Source organism: Phytophthora parasitica, assembly GCF_000247585.1.
Source record: "Phytophthora parasitica INRA-310 unplaced genomic scaffold supercont2.7, whole genome shotgun sequence".
In the NCBI taxonomy this organism is placed as follows: domain Eukaryota; phylum Oomycota; class Peronosporomycetes; order Peronosporales; family Peronosporaceae; genus Phytophthora; species Phytophthora nicotianae.
Genome location: NW_008648993.1, coordinates 387,066 through 388,531, shown reverse-complemented (window position 1 = coordinate 388,531; position 1,466 = coordinate 387,066). Strand labels below are relative to the sequence as shown.

At 44.1% G+C, this 1,466-nt stretch overlaps 1 protein-coding gene across 1 annotated transcript in view; it reads right to left on the bottom strand.

The window, feature by feature from the left end:
- Positions 1-1,169: 1,169 nt before the first annotated feature.
- Positions 1,170-1,466, bottom strand: part of PPTG_05113 (hypothetical protein) — a gene marked incomplete at both ends in the record, with an annotated part of 881 nt that continues 584 nt past the window's right edge. The window contains one exon of the mRNA XM_008898602.1: positions 1,170-1,182. Coding sequence (XP_008896850.1) covers positions 1,170-1,182 — 13 coding nt within the window. The remainder of the gene's footprint in view (positions 1,183-1,466) is intronic.

The window sequence follows — 1,466 nt, the reverse complement described above, 5'->3', positions numbered from 1 at the left end:
ACACTTAAGATCACCATTGGTTTGGCCAGGTTTGACGTGGGCCACACCAAGATCGCCATAATGGGTGGTGGTCGATTTTGATTGATTGGAACTGATAGCGCCCTGTCTCGGAATATTCTGATGCTGCTTCACCACAAAACATTATCTCTTTTGCACATCCACTTCAAGACATATCTCATTTTTGTCCTAACTCACTGTCAGGCCGGCATTGGAAAAAAGTATTCTCAGCATTTCTTGGACGCACAGATAGGGATGGAGCCAGTGGTATCGTCATCCGAAACCCTGTCGGTTTGATAGCAGATCCTCGAATATCCTCCGAGGTTATCTTTATGAGCGGCTGTCAAGTGGGTTATTCCGGGATCCAGGTATGCAATCCGCACCAAGTTGGTTGCCTTTACGTTGCTAAATAACGTACAAACAATGCTTGGGATACTGGTTCATATACCGCCATTAGCACGCGGATATCGTATATATGGCCTCTGTTTCCTGCCGGTTCGAGAACATCCTTGAACAGTGTTATCTCCAGTAGGTCTTCCCCCAGAGCGCCAAGTGCAGGCACAACCAGTGGTAGTGCAAGGTATATCTGTTCATCTAGGTTGTTTGAAACCGATCAAAACAGGCCCAATAAAACACAGAGACATTTGATCGCTAGCGAACGCTAGCGCAGCGTCTTGGTGGTCACCATGCATACGTGCCATGCTGTATACATAACGGATTAGAGACTGTAAATCCTCCTTAGCACGAGGAGGAGCCTTAATAATCAAGCCACTTTTCTCTCTCCATGCGATGTTTGTCTAGCGTCTTGCCTTGCTTGAGCAGTATCAATTCTGTAGACGCACGTAAGTGTGGATACTTATCAAACAGCCATAGCTTCATATTTCTATGTTATGAAGCCGTATTACGTATCTTTTTTTAGCGTCATTCGTGGCGAGATAGAAGTTGAAGCGATCCATCGTAGTAGGTAAATGTTTGTCGGAGGTGTCCAGGCGGATGCTAACATCCTCCTCCTCCAGCATCCGTTTGAATGCGGCAATCACGGTGGTCCGCGCCTTCTGCGAGCTAGTAGGTACGAATGCGGCTAGGCTTATCAGATCTCTCTGTCTTTCTTAGTTGTTTGAACAGTGTGGGGATTTACTAATGTCACATAAACTGGCTTCCTAGTCTAGGATCTAGCCTAGATATCTGAACGGCACCAAAATATGGCAAATATCTTTCGAGTTGACTATTTAAAAGCATATACATATTTCGTTGCTGGTTCAGACAAATATTTGTCGGAATGTGTTGAAACCTAAAACCCTACCCCCAATGATTATAATTGGTCAAAACAGATACCTCCAGGTATATCATTGGATGATATTCCACATAACATAATTATCAAACACCATTTTGTCGGAAAGACGTGTATGTTCATCCATATCTATCCTGCTTATCATATCGTACCCTTATTTTGTACTGAATTCCTAGCC